Here is a 25309-nt window from a genome sequence, read left to right as displayed (position 1 = left end):
TTAAAACACTCATTGATTTGAAGAGATACCCATTGTTGGCTCATTTTCTTTGTTGTTGTTGTTCTTGATTCCATTCAGTATTGTGCTACGGAGCACGTGAATGGGGCGCTGTGATGGTTAAATTTATGTGTCAGCTTTACCGGGATACATGGTGCCCCTGTACTGGTTAAACATTATGTCTGAGTGTATCTGGGAGGGTGTTTCTGGATGAGATTAGCATTTGAATTGGTGGACTGGGTAAAGCAGATTGCCCTCCCTACTGTTTGTGGGCCTCACCAAATCTGTTGAAGGCCCGAATAGAATGACAGCGTGAGTAAGAAAGAATTTTTTCTCTTTGCTTGACTCTCTTCAAGCTGGGATATTGACCGTTTCCTGCCTTTAGACTTGAACTGGAACTTATACCATTAGCTCTCCTGGTTCTGAGGCCTTTGATTCAGACTGGAGCTGCACAATCAGTTCACTTGTGTCTCTAGCTTGCTGTCTGTAGATCTTGGGCTTAGCCTCCATAATCATGTGCACTTATTCCTCATAGAAATCAATCTCTCTCTCTCTTCTCCCTCCCCCTCTCCCCTCTCTCCCCACTCTCTCTCTTTGTCTTAATCAGATCAGAGAATTCAGGCTTGTTTTTCAGAATGCTTGTAGATCCAAGTAATATAACCTAATCAAACTAGTTTAAATAAAGGAGATTGCTCCTTTTCTATCCTCTCCATTCCCTCTCCCCCCATATAACTAAATAGTGGGTGAATCCAGGACACAAAGCATGATGTCAAAATTATCTTTTATCTTTTCTTGTCTCTCCTCTTTGTAAGTTGGCTTCCTTGTTTCCTATACTGGACAGCCTCCTTCACAGAGCTGGGGGAGATGAAGGACACAAGAAAAACATAGACATTTTTCTTACAACCCAAGATCATGAAGGAAGCAAGAATACCATCCCTGTACTGCTCAGCAGAAAAGGCCAGGGAGAAATCTGATTGGCCATTTTTGTTCATGTGCCCATTTCTAATCCAATCGCTGTGGTCAGGGATAATGGATTTTTCTGTTTGACTGAGTTTGGGTCATTTGCCTACTTGGTGGACTAAAAGGCTGTGTTAACCCTCCTTTCCCCCAAAACACATGGAATGGAAAAAGGGTGAATCCCTCAAAGGTACTAGTGCTACAAGATAATTTAAAAAAAAATTAGTGTTCTGGTACAGTTAGATAAATGAACATGTATTAAAGGTTTATTCTACTCACTAGTCAATGAGGGGACCAGACAAATGTTATAATAACATATTCAAAAAAGAAACTCACTAGGGATATTGAAATAAATGTGCACATGGAGACAACATTATTTTTTCCAAAGACTGGAAAGAAGTCGATTGAACCTCTCTCTACCAGGCAGGACGAAGTTATTGGCAGGAACTATTTTGCACGGCTATCAGTTTCCTACAGTTCATGGACTTGTCTAACTCCCACAGGATCAGAATCTGATAACCCAGGGGGTTGTCTCAAAATCTAGTCGCATAGGTTTCAGCTGGAAGCACAAATATTTTCCCTCCACTGGGCAGACAGACAACATGTGTTCACTAAACAAGGGTTTCAGTATTTGAAGGAGAAATATTTCTCCTTCTAATTCCAGGTGGTACCAGCAGAAACCTTACCCAAGTTCAATTGCAGTAGGTAACCTGTGATTCCTTGGAATATGGACTATGCCTCAGTTGTGTCTGTGTCCTCTGGGCCTGACACATGAGAGATGTTTATGAAGTGTGTGGAGTGAGTGTTGAACAGGGCACCTGCTCTGTAGACTTTCTCTGAAACAATAGAAAAGCATCCCTACCTTCAGGCAAGGTAGAGCCCTTTCTAGAGCTCTTATTTCTCAGTTAGCAGAAAAGCCTCGTCATTTGATTACTACAAAATACCTTGCAGGGACTTAAAACATTAGAAGTTCCAATTTTTATTATAGATTACCCAAGGTTGAATTTGGTTCCACGTAGAAATTATTTCTGTGGTAGTTGGCAACAGTAACACTGAACAAGCACAAGAGATTGTTATTATTGTTGCCATAATAACTACAGTATTAGATGGTAGAAACTATCTGGGGTCTGCATTAAGCTACAGTCTGTGTTGCATAGAGGACAATGTCACTTCCAACTCCTACGAATAAGATGTTTTCAGGAATCCAGTCACTCCCAACTAACAGGATATGTATTTAATAGCCTGCTAGGCTGCTGCTAGGCTAATCCTCAAAGAAAAACAAACTCAATAGGAAGTAATGGCTAAAACATAGAGGGAATAGGAAACATAAAGTAAGCTACTGCAGATTCCGCACGGGACCCAAAAGACTGAGTAGTATAGGAACTGCAGGCCCAACAGTCGGATCAGTTTAACATAGTCGGTTTTATGTTCTAAGCGAATTACCTCTTGATTGGGACACCATAAGAGAAGGTGACATCAGGACAGTCAGACTAATGGTTATCCACGAGGAAAGACAGAATTTGATCTGCCTCGAGCTTCCCGAGGTAGCCCTCATTGCCTGAGTGCATGAATCTGTGTGATTCTTGGAAAATGTGGGACAAGGAGGACTGTAATGGGAACTACAGCCAACTGGAGGGACATGGTCTAATAATCTAGCGTAGTAAAAGGTAAAAATATCTTTTTTCCCTTATTCGGTGAGTCAGTAAAGTATGTGTAGCCATTACCCTAAGACTTCTGTGTTCCTTTGGGCAATAAAATATATATTTAGTTGTATATTTTTAAAAAATGTACTCAGTATTAAAGGAAGGACAGCTTTGAGCCAGGCAGAGCTCCTCCCAATGAAATCGAGAGCTATAAAGAGAGAAGAATATATAATTGACTGAAAAAGGTAGGGGGTTTCAGAATCTCCAAGGGAAATGTTGGGAGAATTCAAGAGGCTTCAGCAGCGGGTGCTTTCAACACCAAGTCAAGCCAGGGCTCCAGGAGCTGGTGTGTTCTCTTCCCTTTCACCCCCGGGGCTGATTTCTAAATGGCAGGGAGCTGCGACCCGCATCAGGCTTCATGAGGCCCGGCCGATTGTCTGTATAGCACCCTCCGGAGAGGGACAGTCCTCTCCCCCAAATCCAGTTGGTTTCAGTGGAAATCTTTTCTTTCTTCACTTCCACGTAATTTAAAAACACATAAGGAACCGAAAAGCAACCCAGAGGTGAAAAAGCCGTCGAAAAGAACCAATGATGGCACACTTATTGTCGGCACCTGTGTGGGCAGGGCGTAGAGGCGCCCGCAGAGTGGGCACGCACATGGGTTAGCTGGGGAAATAATTAACTGCTGAAATTATTTCTGATTGCTAAATGAAGGAGTGAAACTGCCCCGCTGTGGGCCAAGTGCTCGCACAGAAAATCGGCGTTCTCTAGGGAAGGGGGGGAGGGAGAGGGAGACTTGGAAAAACTGAATATTGGAGTTTTGGAGCAGGTTGAGAGGTAACAGGAGGGGAAAGATTTCATCTCCGAGGTGGTCCCATTTTAAATATGTTTTAGCCTTCTTACAGAAAGTGGCTCTCTGTATACGTTTACACACCGCCTGCGAGCCAGCACTCCCTGGCCCCCCTCTGCTACCCTCTTTTAAAGCAACAGCTGCTCATTCATGGGACTGTGCAAACACCTGGGCTTCTTGGCCGTGCATGTGTGTGTGTGTGTGTGCGCGCGCCTGCCTGAGAGAGGGCACGCTTTATGAGCTTTGTGGAATAGAAAGCTGTAGTCAGCCCTAGAAGATACTGTGAAGGACAGAAGCTGGTAACATGATGTCCTCACAGGAGAGTGGAGAATGGAGCAAGATGGGATTGTCTCACACCTATGATTTCACTGAACTCCCTAAAAGCAAGGCTAAATTGTTTTGTTTAAAAGATATTCCCTCTGAGACATTGAAATTAAGAACAAACTGAGGGTAACCAGAGGGGAGGTGGGAGGGAATAATGCGGGGGGGAAAGGGAAGGGTTTTCAGGAACAACTATAAAGGACACAAGGACAAAATTAAGGGGGGTGGGATCAGGGGTGGGAGGTGGGGATGGCTTGGGTGGGAGGGAGTGGTGGGGAGAAAATGGAGACAACTGTACTTGAACAACAATTTAAAAAGTTAAAAAAATTAAAAAAGAAAAGATGTCCACTCTGAAGCAAACTTAACTGCAGAAGGTGTAGCTGTGGCCCACAGGGTACGGACTGAGGAGGCAGGTCAGGCTTGCTCTGAGTCCTTGCTCTGCTGTGTGACCGGCTGTGCGATCTGGGGCACGTTAATCTAAGGCAGCGCTGCATCATCCGTAAAATGGAGACAAAGAATATCTACCTCATGGGGTTCTTGCAAGGATTAAATGAGTTAGAGTGTAAATTAGGCTAGTGCAACATGTGTATAAGCTCAGAGAAAACACGAACTATTGATTCTGTTATATGTTAGCTTGGGGTTATGCTAACTTATTCTTTCTGACATGTTAATTGTTATAATGTTATAAAATGTTGTTCTAAAATAATATTTTCAATTCTTGAGGAGGAGAGCAATTAAGAATCTCTCACTGTGTCATCTGAAGAGAAACAAATTCTCCTTGAGAAGATAAGCCTGCTTTCTAGCTCCTTTCGCCTATAGCTGGCCATGACACAAGTCTTCAATATATTGTTTCGTATTCTACCAAGACTCAAGGGTTCTACTAAAACTCGTGATGAATGAAAGAGTGGCGTGAATGTAGAATTAGTAAGCGTGATGTGCATGGTTTGTAATCGTTTTGCATTTACTTTATAGAACATGGAACTCGCCAGAGTCACTTCCCTGCAGTTTTTCAATGACAACCCAGTGAGCTTGGACCATCAGTTACCTTGTTCGAATGGAAGATGGATGAACTATTTTGCTTTTCAGACCCCAAAGCAATGCAGATTTGGCAAGGAGTAGGAGTCACTACTAAAACAAAGTCCATTTTTCAGGGGTGACATATTTTGTATTTATTCCAATTTGTAAATGTCTTCCCATGTGGAGGAAAATGTAAGGAAATTCCCTGGAAGATGTTTTGAAATTTAATTAGAAGGCAGTTTGAAAACATATCCCTCGCGCTTTGCACTTGTGAATACGAGCATATCGGGAACTTGCACGGAGATGTGAGAGCTCTGCCCCTGGTGTTGGGCAGCTCTGCCTGGGACCTGTGTACACCAATCTTCTGACAAAACAGCAGTGTGCCGCTTTTGCACAACTGGGCCCTGTGGGTAACGTCTGTGCAGTGTATTCATAGGAAGAAAACCTGATATTTTAAATTCTCCTCCCTTCCTCTGGGAGGTAGCCGTATACTCAACACAAACCGTTGCTTCTTGCACTTACAGAGCTGGACAAGTTCCCGTTAAACCAGAGGCTGAAAAACAAAGGGCACTCTGGTGGACAGTTTAGAAAACTTGGAGCTGTTATTCTCCAAGCTTCTTGTTATTGGAGTGAGAGAATGGCCTGGCATGCGAGTCTGAAATACTCAACACCTCTGGCAGGCTCTTTCATTAACTCTGCTTTTCAGTTGATTCATCAGAAACTGAAAGAACCTTTCCATTCTTTCCAACAAGTATTTATTGAGCACCTGCTATGTACTAAGGCTGTTATTTAGTACTGGAGGGTACATATTAAATAAGTCAACGTTCCTGCCCTTAAGAAGTTCACAAAATAATCAGGGAAGTAACATTGGCAACTTGGAAGAAACAGTACTTCTCTTAAGGAGTTGACCCCAGGACACATGATAATGTAATTCAGTGAAGCAATACCTTTAGCCTTTGGAATCTTAGTAGCTATTAGTGTTTAATACCTCCTCTGAAACATTCAGTGGAGTCCTTAGGAGTAGTTTACCATAGGGCAGAGTTTTGCCAAGTGTATAATAGAATCCGTGATAGGAGTCTTGTTCTTAACACCTTCTGGGTTATTAGAGGGAAGTGCTTGGAATGTCTTTGTCCCTTTATTTAAGGAAGGGATGAGGGCTTTTCTGGGAACACTTAGAACTCTCAATAAAAGCATACCCTGTTAATGAATACAGTGCACCCTGTTTACAGAAGATGAATCTTTTGAGCTTCAACATATTGTTTCTGTCCATAGCTGGCTCCATTTTTTCCATGGACTCTGTGGCTGCAGGGAAAAAGAGCAGTTAAACTGTATGATACTCTAGAGTTAAACTTTAGATTATCCTGAAGTTCATACCAGTGATAATAATTCAGAATTTCTTACAACACTCTTTGACTATATTGTTTAAGCACTTACAGACATCTGTTTAACTACATTTCAGTATTTAATGAATTGACTATAAGAAAACTGAACTTACACTTGACTTTGTTCTTATTGGGTTCCTTATGTAGCATATTAGAAAGAGATTTTTGATTTTATAAAGACTGATTCTCTTTGTCCTTGTATGGCAGATACAGAAAGTTTAAGAGCTGCTTTGCTCAACTGGTGTTTAGAATAGGTCATGGAAAATTATAACCGAGTTCCTTACCATCAAGGTATAGGGTTATGTTTCCTGCCAAGAAAAGCTTCAGTTTCTCCACATTCCTCGGATGCTGCCTTCATTCCAAACTAATTTTTGTAACGAGGAAGGGAGATGCCAATATTGACTTTAAGTATTTTTAGGAGCAGTAACGTCAACAGTGATCTTGGTCCGTATCTTCATGTAGCCCTGGGCACATTAGCTGCATTATAAGCATAATGTTTCGAATTGCACCTGTTTTACAACAAGGGCTAAGAAAACACAGAAGAAAGGAAGGGGGCTCTCAGACTTCCGTATCACCACCTGTCTTTTGGAGTTGGACTCCACATTGTCTGTAAATATAGATTAGGTGTCTAAAGAAATACCTGACTGCTGTCTGAATAAAATTTGAGGAAGGTAATAGTAGTAAGTCAGAAGATTAGATTTTACTTTCTTAATTCCAGAATACTTAGTCCAACTTGCTGCTACGCTTTGTAAACATTACTTGAGTGAAGGATGGACCACATTCACTTAGTAATTTGTTAAGGAGTTAATTTACATTTAAACACTTACTATCTTAAATCACGTATTTCTGTTTTTCTTTCATAGAATATGACAATGTCATAAAAAGGACAATTTTTCCCAAAGTCTTTTTGCTTCCTTTATCTTTTCATTCCATCCCTTATCCTATGAGTTTACTTCTTATCGCTAGAGACCTCTAGGGTATGATTAAAAGCAAGTATTACTTTAATCATGCCGTGGTGAGAATTGATAACTAAACCCCCACGTTCCCTCTCCTTTTCTTTTCAGGAATGGGCTGTTTGTGAAGAAAACCTTAGAAAATGACCTGAATCTGATGCTTTCTTGCTTTAATGTTCAAGTATTTACTAAGCTAGTGTTTTAAAAAACGTATTTTTCACGTGAACAACTTATAAGGATTTGGTGTAATCTTAAGATTTAGAGTTTCAGGTGGAGTTTTGCAAAATATGGTTCTATCTGTTTTTAAGGCACTCCAGACTGGTTGCTTTATGTGGGCTTGGTGTATTGGCCTTGACTTTTGAAATCAGTGGAATCTCGGTTCTTGAACTTAATTTGTTCCTGAAAACTCTTCAAGTTTTGGCTCGAAAACCAAATCTCCTTTGTTTGTCCCCTGAGAGATGTGTGACCGATCATACAGATATCAGCGTGAAGGGGTTGTCAGGTAGAGACCCAAAGTTTTGTTACACAACTGAGCCACTTTTTTTTCTGTGAACATTTTGGTCAAGAACCAAATTGTTCGAGAACCAAGATGTTCAAGAACTGAGGTTTGATCGCGTTCCTTAGGTGTGAAAACCACCTCTGACAAATTCAGAAGTGAGGCTACACACAAATTCTTGTATTCCATACTAACATAGGTCTAAAATTCTTACCCAAAAAATGGTACAATGGATCCTATTTTCAAGGTTATGAGACTCAAGTGAAAATATGAGGAAGTTCAATGTTAGAATACTCCTTTCTGAAACATTATCCTTCTCACACCCAGCTCAGACGAATCTCTCCCTATTATTTTTTAAACGTTCATAGATTTTTCTTTCCTTTCATGATTTATTGCCTACAGCATTTAGTTGTTCCGTGTCTATACCTGTGTGATCTACCCACTGGAATGAGAGGGTCTTGAGTGCAGTTACAGCGTTTTAGTTCTCGTGCCTTCCCGGAATGTCTTACAAATGTCCAGTAGGATTTGGGCATAACCAGAATGCTTCCTGAATACGTGCTTGCTTGACTCAGAGGCTTTTTGTTTTGTCGTGTTGCGGTTCTCTGATGTGTCCTGAGCTGCAGAGAATTAAATAAAACCATTCTGCACACAGGAAGATGTTTGTGTTTTCACCTGAACGTAGAGGTAGGAAGCAGTAGGATGATGCTCAAAATGGAAAAGGGATTGCGTGTGATGTCACACCTGTGCTGTGTGCAAATGCTGGCGCTGCAGCTGTGGCATCACAGGTAAGCATCTTCACCTGTGAAGGCTTTCTGCGCAGTCACATGTCTCCCAAACCTGACTCTCTCTGCTTTCTCTGTAGGAAACATTAATAGGTAGGTTTCTCAAGTAGCTCTCTTTTATGCTTGTTATTGTTGCAAATAAGAGCAAGCTCTCTCAAATTAAACTTTATGTTGGTTAAAATCACCGCTGTCTTTAAAGTTCCTGATCTGTTTCTCTCTCCTGCCCCCTTTTTTATTTCCAGCACTGGCTGAGTCTCTGGATTAAGCGTCATTAATCTTTTCTCCTGACTTCTCTCTGTTTTTTTTTCTGCCCTCTCCCGTCTTCACTTCAAATTGGACATACTTCATAAAATGACGTCTAGGTAGTTCAGCCATTCTATTGAACTGAACTTAAATTTTGGATGAAATACATTTTAAGTGATTTTAAACTTAAAGCTAATGTGAAAATGTTGGAATATGTACCAATATAAACATATTAAACTTAAGGCCATATCAAATACGGTATAAAAATTACAATGTGTTCCTTCTGTTAGAAGTCTTAAAGGATATAATTCACCTTCTGAGTCATGATGTAATTTAGATTATATTTTATTAGACATTCTTTACAAATTTAAAATACTGCTATTTTTACATGCAGAGGATAATTATATTTAGGCATTCATGAAAATCAACCACAAAATAGAGACACTTTATTGTGTCATTTATCAACATACTTGATATGTATATCTAAAGTGCATTATGTTACAAAAAATATAGAAATTCAGCAGCACCAAGATACATTTACAAAATAAATACATCAGTTGACAAAATAAATTATGGTAAATGTGACAATAATAACTGGATTAGCCTTGGAAAAATATTCACAATGACCAATGTGCAGATTCATAGAGCAATGAGGGAGTCAGTTTTATTCCAATGCATTTACAATATTTACAGACAATAAATATTTCTAATACTTTCCATATGTTCACTATTACAGAATCCTGCAATATGTCTTCTGAAGTTCTTTGCAAAAATTTCAATGCCTCCTGAAAAGAGAAAGAAGGGAAAGAAGAGAAAATAGGTTAGTTTTCCTTACAAGTAAAGAGACATAAAATAAACGGCATAAATAAAGGAACACAGAATCATACAGAAAGAGATAGGGGGATTTTTTGTAAATGTCTCTTACAGGAGGAGACTGTGGGGTCCACCTGACTCTCTACAGCCTCTGCTGTAGTCTTTAGTCCAATTAACAGTCAGTGTACTGCAGAAAGAGAAGGGATTGCGTTTCTCAGTACAGTCTGTCAGAAAATAGGAGACCCTGTGAGATTTTCCAGTGCCACCAATTGGCAAGTTTGAGAAGAGAAGGCACACATTTGAGAATTTGAAAATAAGGCTAGGTGGTGCAATCCATCATCAAATACACGTTGCTTAGAAGTTTATTCCCCAGCGATGCCTGATGTAGGTAATCCACTGGTGTCTTATTTTTCCAGGTTCTCGTTTGGCCAGTCTCTTCCTAAGAGCATGGGCTGTTGCAAGGGTAATCAGAAGTGTGTGACTTGGGATAAAGGTCAGAAGGATGCATAATTCAACAGAGTATGTTTGGTAAATGATTTCATGACATCTGTCATTTTCTTAATTGTCCTTAAACACTAAAGCATGAAACTGTTACTGGATTTTAGTTTTTGAAGCCAAAATTAAGATAGAATTATTTGGTTCTCACTTTGCTGGTTTTCTGAATGGATCTTGCATTAGAAATTGGGAAAGCATATTTTAAATGAGAGAAAAAGAATCAATTGATTTAAAAGTATAAAATCGCACAAGCAAGGAGGGAATGAATAGCATTTTGAAAAATTATTTTCTGATAAGGAAAGAAAGAAAGAAAAGGAGCAAATCAAAGGATCAAGGAAAAGGTCATTTAATTATATTTTACACTGCCCAGCTAGATGGCTTGTTACCCTTCCTTCTGATTTCCCTTTAACAAAGGCATGTATTAGACTAGCCAAGGAAAATGTATAACATGACCTAACAATATGTGTATGTTTATTATATGTGTGTGATGCTTTAGAGTCCTAGCTCTTTTGAGTACTGAAAATCTTTTATATTATTTCTAAGTCAATATTTACCAAGGCAAAATATGTGTTGAATGAAATGAGTCCTACTGTATCTGGACATCTTATTTGCAACATCAAAATTTCCTAAGTTTAAAGCTACATATTTCCCACTGAATGGTTTGTGAGGAGAAGCCAGACGGTATTAGCTCAGCAGTTTCTGTGACATATATTGTAATCAAGTTCATGCTTGCCATCTCATCAGACTCAGATCATCATACAAACAATGCAGAGACTAGAGTGAGAATAGTAATAAAAGTCTGGTTGCCTACAAAACTTCAAAATTGTTATTCTGAAAAGATTCTATTTGTACTACAAAATTTGTATGGCCCCATATTGATACACACTTCTAAATTTCCTCACTCTTCCCTGCACCTCTGTTGGATTGTATTGGGAGAATGCCCACATCTGGCTGCCAAACAAACAGTGCTTTCCATGAATGTTCCTCACAACCAGGGAACAGAAAGGAGAAGCAGAAACATTCTATTTCTTTCAGTCCCAGGTCTGGATTTGATTAGGCAACTGCCTAATTTTTACTAGATGTACTTTAGCTTAGGGATAGCTTTGGAATAAGAATTGACGAGTGCTGATTTTCATTAATTCTTTGGATACTTAAGAGCATTGCAAATTTTAAATGAATAAAATCCATAAAAAAGTACGAATACTTCTGTTTTTAAAATACACGCATATGTATTTAGAGAGAGTAAGACAATGGGTAAAAATAGGCTCTGGCAATAGAGTCCTTGCATTAGTTAGAAATAAGTACAGTTAAAATACAGTGGGTATCTGCACTGCGCCAACACTTACAAGGTTTGCTACCCCTTATACATCCATCAGACACGTGCAGAACAGGTCCTTCACTGTGCTGAAAATTTCACTAATGCCACTGCCCACTGATTACTGAAGCTGTACTATTTACCCAGTGTAACTATTATTTTACATGCTATTTAAGGATGGGTTTTGTCAACTTAAAGAGAGAAGTGATAGTAAAATAGGTTCAACCTCCCCTTTGAAACATCACTCTGTAATCCTATCTCTAGTCAGAGAAAAGAAATAGAGATGTAAGAGGGGACGCAAATGATGAGGTCAGCAGCTGCATATGCACATTCGTGTGTCGTTTCCCTCGTTCTTTCAAACCCCACATAAGCGCTGTACTAAGAAGTAAGAAACAAAACAGACCCTATCAGCGGAAATGCATAGAGCAGGAGACAGCACTGACAGCACTGGCCTGAGTGTCAGGAAATGGGGAAATAAACCCAGTTCCGAGGAGGCACCACCCCAGTTCCCAGGACTGCTCGGTCCTCTCACTGTGGAGTACCTTGGTTTTCTAGTTTATAAAATGAGGTTAATATTCTCCCCCCTTTTCATGCATCACAGAAACACACACACCAATATAGATAGAACGAACAATCAGAACCATGTCTAAAAGCGCCAAAACAATAAGTTGCAATTTATTGAGTGTTTACTACATGATAGGCATTTAACCCATGTAATATCATTTAATCTTCACCCAGCCAATGAGGTTGGTACAACTATGATCTTCATGTCAGAGAAGGGGAAAGTAAGTCTTAGATCAAGTAACTTATCCAAGGTTCAGACCCAAGATTTGAAGCCAAGGTATTTGGCTCCAAAGTCTGTGAATGTCATTACTACCTGCATCTGTGAGCTACGGATAAACAAACCACATAGATATGAAGTTTGTTTATTCTTATTGCAACACCCTAGAAAAATTATTTCAGTTTGCCAGTGGGCAAATAGGTACATGAGAAAAACTTATCCTTTCTAAGCCAATACTTAAAAATTTTTCAGAAATCTTGATTTTTTTCCTTATAAGTTGGTAGAAACTGAAGTTAAATTTAATTAAATAAATGTAAAATGTATTTAAAATTTTAATTTATTTAAATATAAATAAATTTAAAATTTAACTAAATAAAGTTAATTAAATAAAAATGTGAATGGCTCAGAATCGTTTATGGTAAGATATTCTGTACTGTTTGTAGATCACATCAAAGTTTTCTAGGTTCTCCCTTGTGAAACAAAAAGTAAGAAATGGAAAATGATCAGGAAAGTTTGCTAAGGTGTGAAAGTGGGGAAATAAATAGACTCTAGCGAATGATGAAGACGACCACTAGCTTCTGAAGGTTGACTAAGAAATTAAATTATTCAGTGGAGTATTCAAAGACTGGTGTGGGGGTGCGGGGATGGAGAGAAACAGGTTAGTAAAGCCCTGTTTGTGTTGTGGGGGCAGAAGGACACTGCTTTCAGTCAGACAATATTCTGAATCATCTTGCTTTTGCAAGTGTTCAGCTTGTGGAGTGACTGATGAGGGTGGGGCAGAAAGGTTTGTTCAAGCTAAGGCAGAAGGGAAGCTACACACCCTTGCTGAGAGCAGCAAGGAGAGGCTCTGGGCCAGGAAGCCAGTTACCGGAAATTGAATTCCAGCGAAGTCGTGGAGATGTCAGCTAGGTGGTCCCCTTCTAGCCCACTCGCAGCCATGTCAGAGTTTAACCAGGCTGATCGAGTCCGCCGTTTCTTCTTTTCCTGCTCCTTGCGTTTTCCAGGCTTGCCTTTCTTTTTCTTGCCAGGTGTCTTCAGTGGCTGCTCTTTGTATGTCTCCACCTTGTTGGTTTCCTGAGTTAGGTATCTGCCCTCATCGTCAGATCCAAATCGCACAGGGTGGTTCTTTGTGTTGGGAGCAGGCTTGGAATTGGGGGAAACCTCCGAGGTAGTTCTGATTTCAGCTGTGTGGATCTCTGCGATCAGGTTTTGAAGGAAGTATCGTCGCCGTAGGTCTTGGATGGACTTCCCCTTGTCATGGAGGAGCTGATGTTCAGACACGGCTCTTTTGCTTTAAGGGAAAAGTAGCAGGAGAGAAAGAAAGCAATGAAATTTTAGTTGTTGGTAGAAACCACAAAGATATGAGGAAAGCTCTTCAGTTTTCTGGTTGCTCCCATACAGGGCACAGGCTGGAAGAGGAGCAAGCTCTGGGAGCAGGCAAGGGGCCAGAGTGGAAGGACAGTTAGTAGCTCTAGCTCAGTGTACCTGCTCTGCCATTTGCTAGGTTTGTGACCTTGGCAAGGACACAAATATTCTTGAGCTTCTGGAGTCCCATCTATTTAAAAGGAAGGGGTCAGATTCAGTGATTTCTATGCTCCCTTCCCAGCTTAAGGTGATTCAGTTATTTTCGGAAATGGACAGAAACCACTGAATTGCTTTTCAAGTTTTTCAGAGTTCTGTTGGGGAAATTAATTCTTAAGTCCTAGCCTGGAAAATAAAAAGGAGGCAGATTTTACCTGAGTACTTACTTGCCCCAGGTGTGCATAGGCACACACACACACACACACACACAGCTCCCCCATTAAGAAAATAATAATACTGAATCTTAAAGAACAGCGAGCTGTAAGAGTAAAAGCAAACAAAGACTGAAGGATAAAGTGAGCGGTGAAGCCTGTCTAGAAAACAACTTAACAGACTGAATTTTAACATACTAGACTGCAGGCTACTAAGAATCTATATTTGAAGACCAACTGTCAGAAAGCATGCATAAATTTCTGTAAAGTAGTGGGTGGTCTCTTTAAAATGGGTTTCTTTGTGTGTTTAAATTAAGTGAGATCATTTTATTTCTTCTGTGTTTTTTTTTTTTACTTAGAATTTTAGAGGGTATTAGCCTTAGTACTTGGTTAAGAAATTCATTTTTTCTACTTGTTCTTTGTCTTAAAAATTTCTATGAATAAATACGATGTGATTTTTCAATTTAATCAGCAATCTCATAAAAATATAGTGAAAAAGAATAAACTAATTTTCTATCAATCCTTTTAGTTCATACCCTGGCTCTTGCTTAAAAAATGTTCACGTATGAATTCTTTTATTAGTCTGTGTATATATTGTTAAACATATTTAAGGACGACACACATTAATCAATCATATTATACCAGCTTCCAATCTGCATTTCTACCATTGAAATAAACCTTCCTTTAAAGTGATCCATATTCAAAAGTGTCTGAGGGTATTTCACAGGGCCACGTCCCGTGTGGCCTTACTTTCCTGAGACGCAGTGGTATCTGGGTCCCTTATTGCTCTCACTATACACCTTCTTTTAGCTCCTCAAAGAAACATGACAGTAACAAATAGCACCATCTTCACTTTTATAGATTGGGAAAGAGAGGTTCCGAGAGCGTAAATGCCCACCCTTGCCCACCCAACGACCCCAGGCAGAGCCAGGGTTCCACAAATGAGTTCTTTCGATTCAGAGCCAAGATGCTTTTCACCTTCCTCAACCCTTTCTCCTCCTGAAGCTGAAGTGTATGTTGAGAAAACAAGAAAAAAAGGGCACAGAGCGAACAACCTGTGGTGGGAACTGCGACAATGGGCAAGTGGACAGCAATCTACCCCTTTCCTAAGCTTATGGCCCCAAGAAGTCCATTTTCATTGCAATAAAGAACTAGGACACTTAGAGTTTGGGTTTTCATTGAGGTAAAGACAGATTGTCTAGTTACACTATGAGTCCAAGAAGGGTAAAACATGAAAAAACACTCATTATTTCTCTGGACCTTTTAGTTGGAATGCCAGCTTCCTTTTAGTAATTTAGTGTGTGAGCTGACTTTAAGCCATGTAGCTGTTCAAAAAAGACATGACTTAATGGAAAGGAATTTAACAGGAGCCTGGTTTAAATGAGGCATGAAGAAGTCTCTCTTCCTTTTTGAAGGTGCCACATGTGACTAGATTAAAATTCACTTACTCTGTGGCAATGGTTAGTACTCTGGAAACTTTTAATAATCTACAAATTTGAGGCTTTGGTACAATATATTTATATCCTCTAATAACATTTTTTAAAGAATAAGACTGATAATAACTGCATATTTCAAAAGTATTGCAGATTAGTAAATATCTTTTAGCAAAATGTCACATTAAAAAGTCCTTAAGCAATGATCACTTATAGTATTTGGAAATTTCCTTTCTTTCTCAATTCCTGGCAGACATGCACTCCATCTGTATTGCTCTCCAAACATATAATACAACCCATTCTAGCTTACCCTGTAGCCAAAACTTTTAATGGTTGTGTGTTCTAATCAAGCCACACTGCTCACGACCCCTCAACTGGCATATATGCCTGTCATCTTGGCCAGCCCGTCAACTGTGCGTCACAGTGTCTTCCTAAGTCAAGCGCTGCACTTGCCCAGGATGGTTCTCATGGGAAAAGGAGTGATCTTTCTATCCTTGTCTCTTATGAAAAGCCTGCAATATGGCACGGCTTTGTCCAGTTTAAAATAGTACATCTCTTGTGAGGTACAAAACTTCTTTCTGCCTTTTGGGGTTGTTAGTATATTAGAAAATGCAGACTTTCCTCAATGCTAAATCTGAAATGCCATTACATAATTTACTTAATGATTCAAAGACTTCTGTATTTAAACTATTGTGAAGAATGAATTTCTAATTGGGCAACTGCATTAGAAGATCAGACATATGATGGCATCTTTATTGTTAACAAGGAGGAAGGTCCCTAGAGTGTTCTGGTCATTTTCAAAATGAGACGTAAACTGACACAAGGATAACAGATGAGTTTGTACAAACTAGATACACATAGGTAATGAGTAATACATTCAGATTAAGGAGAATTTCAGTTCAGAAAATTCTGAAATATGTAAGTTGTAACTATGGCCTCAACAACGGTCTGCTACGCTCTGTGTCGGTGAGCATGACACAGCACAGCGGTCCACATGGAGCGCATCACATACTGAATCTCCAACGTGGAAAAACAAGTATGTTATGTTCATGGTCTCCACTGATTATTGTAAAAAAAATTTGCAAAAATGTGGGGGGAAAGGCTTAACATAGATAACTCTAAATTCAATCAAAATATGGCCATTCTGTTTTAAAGAAAAATCACCCTCAAGGGAGTCTTCAGGGAAAATGAAATTTCGAAGGAACTCTCAAGGAACACAGACAGTAAACAGAGTGATGGACATTCCTCTTCCAGCACCGGAAGAAGCAACATGCGTTTGCTGATGCTAAGGCTCCTAAAGGACTCTGGGTTTGAGAAGAACAGTCCTGTGGTACATGGAAGAGTCAGGGTTAGGGTGTTAGAGTTAAAATGACTCACCAGGAGTCCCTTCCAACCCAAATGACTCAGTCAAAAGTTATGCTTTTCATTAAGTGGAATAGACCCAGTCTGGCTCCACAGCAAATCAGCCAATGATGTTTTAGGTTTTTGAATCTGCTGGGGTTCCCCCCTCTAACTTAAACACAAAGGTTGCTACCTGCTGCAACCCATAGACTTCACTTTCCAGCCTCCAACTCACTCATTCTCTAGCTTCATTAATTAAAGTCTTTCGGATTCACAGGTACAAAAGTTTCATAAACCCATATTGCCCTTTTTTCATGGCTTGACATCATTATTGTGGTAGTTTCCTCTCCTTTAAATGTTAGCCCCTAGTCAGGAAAATATCTAAAGCAGTTTCCTTAAAAATTGGTGTGAAAAGTAACTGGGGAATAACATAGTTTGATTTTATGTTAAAATCCCTTTCAAGAAACTAGGTTGATTTAGCATAATCGTAGACTAATGTTTTGTTTTACTGCTCCTTGGCAGCAATGTAAAAAAATGACATTTTTAAAGCTCCATCTGGCTATAATAATTTGATGAAACATCTTCATCTACTGATGATTTCAGCCATGGCTGTAATGTAATGATCTATTAGCCATTAACTATGAGCATGTTTTGTGGTAGTTTTATAACCATCTGCTGAGTGTGTTTGATTACAATATTATATTTCACCCACAAACAAAACTATAACAGAGTCTTTGGCTGCTAAATGGCTTTTTTTTTTTTTGATGTGTATTTTTGCAAGGTGCAACAAAGAAAGAGTTAAAAATAGACTTCAGGACAATTAGCACTGTTTTAAAACCGTAACTGTGGATTTGATCATGGTCCATTTACTGTTTCTCAAAAGAGAAAACAGGTATTTCTTAAGCAACTTTAAAGAAAAAAATTGGCTGGTTTCCAAGACAGTATTTCTTGGCCAAATAAATACAGTATTTAAGCATGCTTTTAAAAATTCACACTTAAAAAAAAAATCTCACTCTTCATCTGTATTTATGTATGGATTTTAAATCACAGAATTTAATACAAGTCTCAAAATGAGCAAAAAGTATGAAGACAATTTTTAGAAATACATCAACAAAACATTGATTTGAAGAATACAATGCGGCCTTATTTTCAGTACAATGTTCTACACAATTTGCCTTGGGAAATTCATAATAGATTTTCATTTTGGTGCCAAGGTTCAGACATGTCTAAAGTAATCTCACTTAAGGATTTTCTACTCTAATAATAATAGACCAAGGGCCCATAAAATTGTTGCCTTTTTGTACACCTTTGGGAATTTACAAGGGAGCACCATGAACCTGACTGTAAATATTAGATATTGCTATTTTTATTGTGAGCATGAAAGTTTCCCTTAATTCCTTCTCCAGAGGCAAACTCTTCTCCCTTCCCAAACTTTATGGTTTTCTCATGCTGAACAATGAGCCTGCAGCCTAAAGATGCCCAAAGGCAGTGTCACGCCCGTTCAAGAACTGCCAGGTCCAACAGATTATGAAGACAGTACTACTCTACCGCACAGGGATATTTATCTGGTGTGCTGCGACCTATGCGTATTTTAAAGTCAAAATTATCCTTAAAAGAATCACCAAATGAGAATTCCAAAATACACGTTGTCAGGCTACAGTGCAGATATGGGGCTCCAGATTAAATAACTGTTAGCCATAATTCCAAGAAAAAAAAAGTCTCCACACCTAATACTGATTTTAGAATCAAGCACCCTAGCGTTCCTGAACTGTATCAATACTAACGCTGGAGTTGTGCCATTGCAAAGTTGTCACTACTTTCTTATATAATATGCCTTCATTATGTAATGTGGTCCATTTTATATGCTTAGAGTTATGTCATTCATAGTAAAACTGGATGTAAGGTTTTTGCTTTGCACACACCAATTGCCACCCACATTCAGTATGTATAGAAGCGCACGCAGGCGTGCTCCCCTGCATCCCTCTGCTTCCTCCTCGAGTTATCTAAATCTCTTGGATTCGTCAGCGTTTCAAAACCTTCCCAGGTCCTGAAAGTAACCCTTTTCTTTCACTTGAGGCAGAGGATCTTTGTCTAGAGGAAATTCTGTAAAAAAACCCCCCAAAACAAAAACCAACCAAACAAAACGCTCTCTCTTATGGAAACTCATATGAAATCTTTCTCAGCTCTCTTTCCTGGAGGTTCAAGCAGTTCTCCCGCTGGGGTTGAGAACCGGGCTCAGCCTCGCCTCCCGGCAGGTAGCCGGATCTCCCTGTTCTCTAACTCGGCCAGGAGCATCAGTGGCCACGGTGAGCCGTGGGCAGCGCCCCTTCCTGGCGGCCTCTCCCACTGTCCTCCCCAGCCCGCTCCCGGAGCCCCGGAGAGGACGGGACACTTACAGCCGGCGGCCCAGCTCCTCCACCGAGCGCCCGCAGGAGGGCACCGAGTAGCTCAGCAGAAACACCGCGACGCTCCACTGCTGTACCAGCCTCCACAGCATCGTTTCCTCTCGCTCTCAGGACCTGCGACAGAGCGGAAAGTGACCCAAAGTGTCAGTCCAGAATCTCCATCTCCCTTAACTACCCGCTGCCCCTTTTAGCTTGATTTCAAATAGCCTCTTCAACATCAAGGGCATCTCCCAAGTTGCAAAGGAAAAAAAAAAAAAAAAAACTTTCTCTGAATCCTCTCAGCACTTACTTATTTAGGAACCAGCTACTCCAACTGTGCTTTTGCCAAACCACACAGGCAAAAAGGGACCAAAAAGGGGGGAAAAAATCAGAGGCGCTTCCTCTGAAATAATAAACAAAATGAAATAATTTTATATATGCATCAATGATGAGCAGCGAACGTGTTTACACGTCTCCCACAGCAATGTCTAATTAATCTGGACGGCAGTTTTCCTGGGTTCCTGGAGCAGGGCTAATCCCCTCCTAAAAAGAGAAGAAAGTTTCCTCCTCCGAAGTCAGCTTCTTTGCGAACTAGGCCGCCTTGTTCCAGAGCCACTTGTAGGGAGACCCACATATATACACATAGCTGTCTGTCTACCTCCTCTGGTGGGCTGGTTGCTTCCGGAAAGTTGATTCCACACACTCTGAGAACAAGTTTCAAGTGCGTGTGTCGTCGGTCAGGAGGGCCAGGTGGCAACGAGGGCGGGCTAATAGCGGCGCGGAGGGGCGGTGGCCCCGCTTCACGGGCGGGGAGGCATGCTGGCCAAGCGACGCAGGTTAGAGGCGAGTTGAAAGCCGAGCGGAGGAATGTTCACACGCTCCCAGGCAAACCTGCGGGAGAAGTGAGCGAGTCGCAAAGAGGTGGCGCCCTAGGAACGCGCGCGGGGCGAGTGAGGGCGCGGGTGCCCAGGGGGCGGGGGCGGCAACGGGCAGCCAGAGCGGCCCCGCGGGTCTAGCGAGCAGAGAGGAGCTCGGAGCTGGGAAATGCACAGCAAGCGAAGGAGCTCCCCGCCTCCCGCCCTACCGCCCCCAATGCAGCCTCGAGCTCCGCGGAGCCCCACCCCGATCGCCAGCCCTACCGCGCTGTCCTGGAGTCGGGAGCGTGGGCGGATTCGCTCACCCCCGCTGGGTCTCACGGGGCTCCGGGCTGCCCGGCTGATCTACCATCTGAAATCCCCGAGGGCGTGTGGACGGCCCTGGGCAGCCACTGATCCCCGCGCGTCATTGCAGCCGGACGCGCGGCCGCCGGGGGCGACCGGGCAGGGAGGAGGCAAAGCAGCTGGGGCCGGAGAGCGCAGGCACCAGGAATCCTCGGCAGGGAGGTCGCAGGCCGAGGGCCCGTGGCTATAATGAGCCCTAAGCTCGCTTGGAAGCTCGGAGAGCGAGATGGGAACCTTACTTTCTGGCCTTTCCTGGGACAAACTGAGTGGGGAGAGTCGGCTAGGGAGGGGGAGATTCTTCGCTTAAAAGAGTTAAAACGGTTTCAGACTTCAGGTGAGATTACATTTCTTACTGTCTGAGAACAGCTGAGGACATCTGGAGCCTGCCCAAGAAAACCCGCGCACATGATGGAGACCCCCTTTTGAATGACAGAGGGGAACCAACACTCCTGGGGAGCGCACAAGGTCCTTTGGCCCGCCAACAGGCGTCTAACCCACGCTTTCCCGGATAAACCTACTCCGTCGCCCCGTCACCTCCCAGTCCCCGATTGCATATTCTAGGGTGACTCTATCCGTGTCCCTTCAGCTCGCAGATGCAGCGAAACTATCGTTTTATGTTGCTCTGCCTCGGAAAAGCAAAGGGAAAGCAGGGTGTTCTTCCCAAAGCTCTTGGGCGGGGAAGAAAGACGCTGTGAATTACTGGGCAGTATCATCTAGGAAGGATTGCAGCGGATGTGAACCCTCCCAAAGAGTTCCTCTATCTCTTTGAAATGAACACGGCTGGTTGGGAAGCATTCAAGGGATGTTTGCTTTTTTAGAGAGGCAATCGTAATGGTAGATTTCAGTATTCTCTAGAAGGCTAGTGTGATTTAGAGAGTTCAGATCATTAAGAGAGTCTGACCTTAATCAAGTCTGGCTTTCTGGCTGATGCTCCAGAGATTAACTGAGGGTGGGTGAAACAGCGCCCTCTCACCGGCCCTCACTTCTCCGGGCTCCCTTTCCACCTTCTTAACTGCAGCTAGCTGGCCAGCAGTTAACGTTTGCTGATTAGTTTGGGTGGGGGTCACTCCTCAGAAGCTACTCTCTCATTTGATTACTTTACACTTCATACTTTAAAAAACTTGGCTTCTTCCTACTAAAACAAAAAAGTCTCTGGGAATTTCCACAATTTCCCTTGAACATTTAAGAATTTCTAAATGTTAGACCTATTTGCATGGCATGAAAAGACAAAGTTAACAACATTCAAAAATGCCAACCTTTGAACCTCCCAGCACTTTCTGATTTATATTCAATTCTTTCCAAAAAGACACAGGCGCCTCAGTGTAATCATTAGATCTGAAGGGGGAAATCTGTTAAAAAAAAAAAAAAAGTACATCACAAATGAGCCATTTAATACTTGCAAGTTTTTTTTAACATTAAAGTGATAATATTGGCTACCACAATTAAAAAAAGAGGTACCTAGCCAATTTTCAAACTATCCAGGCTTTAGAAAGTCAGCCATCCCCCAATAAAGGTTAAACCCAAGACTGAAAAATATTAAATCACTTATGCTATAAGTGAATTTATTATACTCTCAGAACATTATAAAAACAGCAACAGACTGCTTTTATTTGTGTTGCTTTTTTTTTTTTTTTTTTACTAATTAAACAAAATTGACCTCCTCTCTCCTCCCCCCTCCCCACTCACTTTTCTGGTATTAATGGCAAAACATCTATCAAATATTTTTAGAAGTTCCTCTCCCTCACAAAACGAGAAAATATAGACACAGGAAAATTAAATAGTCTTTATATACTTGGAATACTAAAGTTTCCTTATAATTTATTACTTCACCTTTTTCTTGATTTACAGTCTTCTCTGTTCCTCTGGAGGAAGGTCTTCTTAGCAGTCTCTTCCAGAAGTGATATTTTTTTGTTCTTTAAAAAGTAAAATTAAATCTTAAATGTATGAAAAACTTCCTGTAAGGACTCTTTTCTGTTCCCACCAAATGCAATTATTAGAAAGCTAGAAAGCAGGTACCTCTTCTCAGGTGCCCTGTTCATTACTTTCAGCAGAAACTCTCCTCAATATATACCCAGGATTCTGACTTTTTGTCTTCCTGAAAAGTGTACTTTCTGACATCATAATCTAGTTTCCAATACAACTGAGTAAATTCTATGGTAATGCTGAGGACATGTGAATGCAAATGAGATGACTTCACACTAGAAACCTTTTTACCCCCCTCTTTTTTTTTGCTTAGGAATAGAACAAGTGCCAGTAGAAACTGAATGTTTGCTTAGGCCTTACTATTACATCAATGTGCTTTAGCAAACAGGAGGATTTGAAGGCCTGTCTTTAATCTGAAATGTTCCATGTGAAGACAGTTTAGCATTGAGGGATCTACACCTACATGAAAGAGTAGCCCAATTTTAAAAGAATTTTCTAAAATTTTAAGTGACTTTTACACTTAAATTCATGTTTAAATAACTGGTTGATATCTCTTCTTGCAATTTAGAAAAAAAAGCATTTATGTTTGGCTTTTTCATCTTTCTCCTTTTTTTCCTCCTTAGCCCAAACAACAATGAAACAAACATTCAAACCAGGAAAGTACTTACAGTTCTTTAAACAGTGCACCTAGGCTCAGAAATGCCCTTATCTTATTACCAATAAGATTTAATGCAGATTTAACATTTGCCCATCTGTAGCTCCAAGCTATATTTCTTAAATCCTATGACACCAAACAACTAAACTCATCCCTTCTCTACTCTGAACTTTTTCTTTGTTTATATAGAGAAGGTTGCATAATTAACTCAAATAAATTTATCTTTTGACCCCATTACAATGAGTTCCATTACTTGCCTGGACTGAGACTGGAGAGAAGGCTGTTGCCAGCTGACCCCAAGGTAGCAATAAAGGGGATGTAGTAACTTTAAATCCCAAATAGGGCTACAAAAGGATATGTTTCATGATTACATCTCTGGAGTTAGGTGAGGATAAGACTGAAACGGGCTGCCTTCTCCAGGAACAGGACTGGCTGCTGACATCCGGAGGAACTGCCTCAGGGAGAAGTGCCTAGACATGCATCATCAGTCTCACACCAGTTTCCGCACTGGGAGAGTGGGTCTCACACCAGCCTCACCCTTCCCTACTTCCTGGGCAGTGCACAGCTTTCCCCAAACAGGACCAGAAAGCCCAGCAGTGAGGCAGTTTTCCCTGAGGGGCCTAATCCAATGTGCGATGAGAATGTCTTTAGGAAATGGGGTTCTTTAGGGACCAGTCATCCAAAGTCCAGCACTTGTGCACCTCCCAAACCCATGAGCATCAAAATGCACCTGAGGAGTCTTCTTCTGGCCAGTGATGGGGTGTGCGCACATCTGTGTGTGTGTGTGCATGTGTGTAAGAGGGAGAGAAAATGGAGGTGAAGCATATGAGTCCTGATTTCCTGGACTGAAGCCCGTCCAATGCCCTTGGCTGGGCCAAGTTCTTGGCTTCCTGAAGTAGGCAGCTCTGGACTTGTGCGAGACCACAGGGCGAGTTTCAAGTCCCACCTGACTCAGACCACAACTCCTTAACTTCAAACTGCTCTCTGGCAGTGCCACACGGCCGTCCTGGCTGACGCCCAGCTCCCCCGTGAGGGAAACTGTCCTTTTTTAAAGTGCAAGCCCTGGCTGTCTGAAAGGCATGGCCCCTGAGTTACTGAAACCTGGGAAACTGTTACCTCCCTAACACCATTCGCCACTGGCGCAAAACCAGCCAGGACAGTCTGTCCCCAAGGCAGCACTGGGGTGCCCATCCTCTCAGGCAGAAAGGCACACACATAGATGGGGCATTGTGTCTATTTCTATTTGAGCTCGAAATTAAGGTGTCCGCTGGCCCTGCCTGCCCTTGCTGAGATTTGTGTCAGAAATAAGGCCTCCGATAAAGAAAACGTGAAAGCTACGTGCTCCCTCCCCTAGGTTGCCTGAACTCGTTTCCCGGCTTCCGCAGGAAGGGGAGGCGTGTGTCTCTTAGGGTAGGAGTTCAGGGTCTTGGGAGGGGTTTGAGGGTAACAGAAGGATCTTTATCAGCCCCCACCCCCACCCCTTTTCTCCCATTACAGTCTTGGGTCTCCCATTGCTGATAGGATCCCGTAGGAGGACGCGGGCTTGGTTCTCGGGGATCTTAGGCTTCATAGAAAGTTCAGAGGCCCGGGGGGCCCCTTGGCGGATCTAGCTACGTCCCCTGGTCCTCCCGTGACTTCTCTCGCTACGAATCTGGAGCTCTGATTGCCGCACAGAGTATGCTCTGTCTCGAGTGGTAATCTCAAGGCCTTCGCACTGTGTCCCATTCTGCAGGGCCGTGTGCACCGTTTCACGCTGGTGGAGTCAGAGTCTCTGGCCATGCCCATCCCCTCCTCCCCGGAGGGGCACTGCTTCTGGCTGCAGACTGAAAGGAAGCTTCGGGAACATTGTGACCCGAGGACAGGGTCCGAGAATGCGAGTGGGGCTTTTCCCTTCCTTCTCCCTTCTGGTCAGTCTGCGACTCAGTGACATAAGCCCCCGGCAGGCAGTGATGATAAGTTCCCGGGTGGAGGGTTTGGGAGGAGAAGTGCGGGGCAGATGTACCGCCGGCCCGCGGCCCAGTGTCAGCTCAGGTCGGCTCTGCATGGGGGTGAGCAGGGTCGGCCTCTCCTCCTGGAGCCCAGAGGCTCCTCTCCTGCAGCGCGCTTCCCACCGCTCGGCGAAGCTCCTCGCTGCGGGAGCCGCGGGCGCTGTCTGCTCTACGTCATTTAACACAATCTGCAAAGGCAAGGCGGGGTGAGGGGCGGCGCGGGCAAGGAGAGGAAATGAAGGGACGTGGAACAAACTTTTCTCCGCGAACTCTCTCGGTCTGATTTTTAGATGGCACCTTAAAGGACTGCTGTGCGTGGGGCAAGGAGACGCTTATTAATTTCTGAAGACCGCTCTCTCTATAGCTGCTCAGTGATTGCAGTTGGCGATCACGGGCAGTGTAGACCGTGGAACACAGGGCATCTCTCCGGGGCATAAAAACGAACCTCGCTGGTGGCTCCCGTGGAGTTTCTGAATGGCGCAGAGTTGGCTTGGGGAAGCCAGTGAGCTGTCCATGGTGGTTATGACTCCTCGAGGTGCGTTCTCCGGCTGTGGTGGCCAGGCGCAACCCCCCATTCCCCCACGCTG

At 42.2% G+C, this 25309-nt stretch overlaps 1 protein-coding gene across 2 annotated transcripts; it reads right to left on the bottom strand.

Annotated features, from left to right (window-relative positions):
• Nucleotides 1-8962: 8962 nt before the first annotated feature.
• On the bottom strand, nucleotides 8963-20192 carry PTHLH (parathyroid hormone like hormone). 2 transcript variants are annotated; one of them, XM_024575771.4, is made up of 5 exons: nucleotides 20117-20192; nucleotides 19595-19827; nucleotides 18949-19071; nucleotides 12914-13336; nucleotides 8979-9426 (listed from the first exon to the last, which is right to left on the bottom strand). In XM_024575771.4, exons 3-5 carry the CDS (start codon nucleotides 19047-19049, stop codon nucleotides 9417-9419), a joined length of 534 nt encoding a protein of 177 aa, XP_024431539.2. In that variant the 5' UTR covers nucleotides 19050-19071; nucleotides 19595-19827; nucleotides 20117-20192; the 3' UTR covers nucleotides 8979-9416. The 2 variants fall into 2 exon arrangements, with proteins under 2 accessions (XP_024431540.2, XP_024431539.2); XM_024575772.3 differs by lacking the exons at nucleotides 19595-19827; nucleotides 20117-20192 and adding an exon at nucleotides 19247-19577 and having other exon boundaries at nucleotides 8963-9426.
• Between the last annotated feature and the right edge of the window lie 5117 nt (nucleotides 20193-25309).

Source organism: Desmodus rotundus, chromosome 3, assembly GCF_022682495.2.
Source record: "Desmodus rotundus isolate HL8 chromosome 3, HLdesRot8A.1, whole genome shotgun sequence".
In the NCBI taxonomy this organism is placed as follows: domain Eukaryota; kingdom Metazoa; phylum Chordata; class Mammalia; order Chiroptera; family Phyllostomidae; genus Desmodus; species Desmodus rotundus.
The sequence above is the reverse complement of the archived record's forward strand: the minus strand, read 5'-3'. Positions and strand labels throughout refer to the sequence as shown.

Coding starts and splice junctions, on each gene's coding strand:
- PTHLH (XM_024575771.4), bottom strand. CDS start 19,049: ATGCTGTGGAGGCTGGTACAGCAGTGGAGCGTCGCGGTGTTTCTGCTG. Junction 13,337..18,948: donor GAGGAGCTGGGCCGCCGGCT/GTAAGTGTCCCG, acceptor TTTCCCTTAAAG/CAAAAGAGCCGTGTCTGAAC.